The sequence below is a fragment of the Ammodytes marinus genome (genome assembly GCF_949987685.1).
Source record: "Ammodytes marinus genome assembly, contig: scaffold_79, whole genome shotgun sequence".
NCBI lineage: Eukaryota > Metazoa > Chordata > Actinopteri > Uranoscopiformes > Ammodytidae > Ammodytes > Ammodytes marinus.
The window spans coordinates 122,501-125,000 of NW_027648563.1; the positions used below are offsets into that span (position 1 = coordinate 122,501).

The following is a 2,500-nucleotide window of genomic DNA, read 5'->3' on the forward strand; positions in this document are numbered from 1 at the left end:
GTGTGTGTGTGTGTGTGTGTGTGTGTGTGTGGGGGGGGCGGGCGGTGTGTGTGTGTGTGTGTGTGTGTGTGTGTGTGTGTGTGTGTGTGTGTGTGTGTGTGTGTGTGTGTGTGTGTGTGTGTGTGTGTGTGAACATGTGTGTGTGTAGGGGGGGGGGTGTGTCTGTGTGTCTGTGTGTCTGTGTGTGTGTGTATATGAACAAGTACCAGGTCTGTGTGTGTGTGTGTGTGTGTGTGTGTGTGTGTGTGTGTGTGTGTGTGTGTGTGTGTGTGTGTGTGTGTGTGTGTGTGTGTGTGTGTGTGTGCATTCTTTGCACTGATGGTCTCGTTTGCTGTTGCATGTAATTTATGATCATCAGAGGAAAAATTAGAGAAATATTTAAAAGTTCCTCGTAGCACATTTAAATATCTCTAATACTAATGTGTGTCTGTCTGTGTGTGTGTGTGTCTGCCTGTCTGTCTGCCTGTCTGTCTGTCTGTCTGTCTGTCTGTCTGTCTGTCTGCCTGTCTGTCTGTCTGTCTGTCTGTCCCCCCAGCTGTCTATCCACGAGCCGGAGGATGAGAGTGAGAGCCGCTACCTGCTGGTGATGAAGGGAGCTCCAGAGCGGATCCTGGACCGCTGCTCCTCCATCCTGGTCCAGGGTCAGCCGCAGCCCATGGACCCCGACATGAGGGAGGCCTTCCAGAACGCATACATGGAACTGGGGGGGCTGGGGGAGAGGGTGCTGGGTAAGGGGGATTTAGAGTTTTTAGATCTATCTATCTATCTATCTATCTATCTATCTATCTATCTATCTATCTATCTATCTATCTATCTATCTATCTATCTATCTATCTATCTATCTATCTATCTATCTATCTGTCTGTCTGTCTGTCTGTCTGTCTGTCTGTCTGTCTGTCTGTCTGTCTGTCTGTCTGTCTGTCTGTCTGTCTGTCTGTCTGTCTGTCTGTCTATCTATCTATCTATCTATCTATCTATCTATCTATCTATCTATAAAGCAATACATGTGCTATATATGTGGCGTAGTGGATAGAGCGTGTACCATATTGGCTCCGGCCTTCGTTGCAGTGGTCGCGGGTTAAAATCTGACCCGTGGACCTTTACTGCAGGTCACCCCCCCTCTCTCTCTCTCTCTCTCTCCGTATCTCAACTCTGTACTATCAAACAAAGCTTAAAAATGCCCAAAAAAATTATCTTAAAAAAATAAAAAATTGTTGTTTAAATAAACTTGACTTGCCTTGTTCCCCTCTGTCTACCCCAGGGTTCTGCCACGGGTTCCTGTCGGAGGAGAAGTATCCCAAAGGTTTCGCCTTCGACACCGACGACGTGAACTTCCAGACGGACGAGCTTTGCTTCGTGGGTCTGATGTCCATGATCGACCCGCCGCGCGCCGCCGTGCCCGACGCCGTGGGCAAGTGTCGCTCCGCCGGCATCAAGGTGTGTGTCTGTGTGTGTGTGTGTTTGAGTAGGTGGGTGGTTGGGAGTGACTGTGTGTGTGTGTGTGTGTGTGTGTGTGTGTGTGTGTGTGTGTGTGTGTGTGTGTGTGTGTGTGTGTGTGTGTGTGTGTGTGTGTGTGTGTGTGTGTGTGTGTGTGTGTGTGTGTGTGTGTGTGTGTGTGTGTGTGTGTGTGTGAGTGAGTGAGTGAGTGAGTGAGTGAGTGAGTGAGTGAGTGAGTGAGTGAGTGAGTGAGTGAGTGAGTGAGTGAGTGAGTGAGTGAGTGAGTGAGTGAGTGAGTGAGTGAGTGAGTGAGTGCGAGAGAGCGTGTGTGTGTGTGTTTTTTCATTTATTTAACTTCTCTGCCAGCCCTTCTATCGTACCTGTTGGCATTTTCCATCAAGGTGGGACCCTTAAGGAGCTGCTGTTCAGTCTTTTTCTGTAGTTTTTCCCGCATGGAAATTCGTAAAAAGTGACTGTCACATAGATTAGATAATCGCCTGGAAATCCAGACCCACATCTAGAATGATAGAGCCAAGATCATTCCCAACTAAAGGGGCGGCAGCTATGCGTGCATTTCAGATACCACGGACCTGATTGGATAGCACTACGACCAATCAGAGCACGTACGTTTAGCGAACAGCGGGGTTAACTGGTAAATCAAACCTTTGCCGTGGTCGGTCGGCAAAACAGAAAATTCTTCTTTCTTGCTAAAGAGATTTGAGTGGCTTTAAAGGTGCAGTGTGTAATATGACATCATCAAGTAAGTTCTACAAAGTTCTAGAATGCAATGCTCCCTGGGTAACCCCAACCCTTTTGAATAATAACAGAAGCTACAGTGGCCTTCAAGGACAAGAACAATTCTAAATTCTAAACAATGCACCTGATGACATTCCAACCATGACACTTCCAACATGGCGGCGCCCATGCCTTGGTCCATGGTATGGAGAAATACGGAGATATATGAGACCCTTTCTAAGGGAAAAAAATGTAAATAAAAAAATAAAAAATCAGCTATTTTACACTAAATTAAACGTACTTATGGATATTATAATTATTTTCTACC

At 46.6% G+C, this 2,500-nt stretch overlaps 1 protein-coding gene across 1 annotated transcript in view; it reads left to right on the forward strand.

Moving 5' to 3' along the window:
* The window catches only part of LOC307270370 (sodium/potassium-transporting ATPase subunit alpha-3-like), a gene marked incomplete at its 3' end in the record, with an annotated part of 21,097 nt that overhangs the window by 8,251 nt on the left and 10,346 nt on the right, over positions 1 to 2,500 (forward strand). Inside the window, exons 11-12 of the mRNA XM_080054257.1 lie at positions 536 to 728; positions 1,262 to 1,437. Coding sequence (XP_079910383.1) covers positions 536 to 728; positions 1,262 to 1,437 — 369 coding nt within the window. The remainder of the gene's footprint in view (positions 1 to 535; positions 729 to 1,261; positions 1,438 to 2,500) is intronic.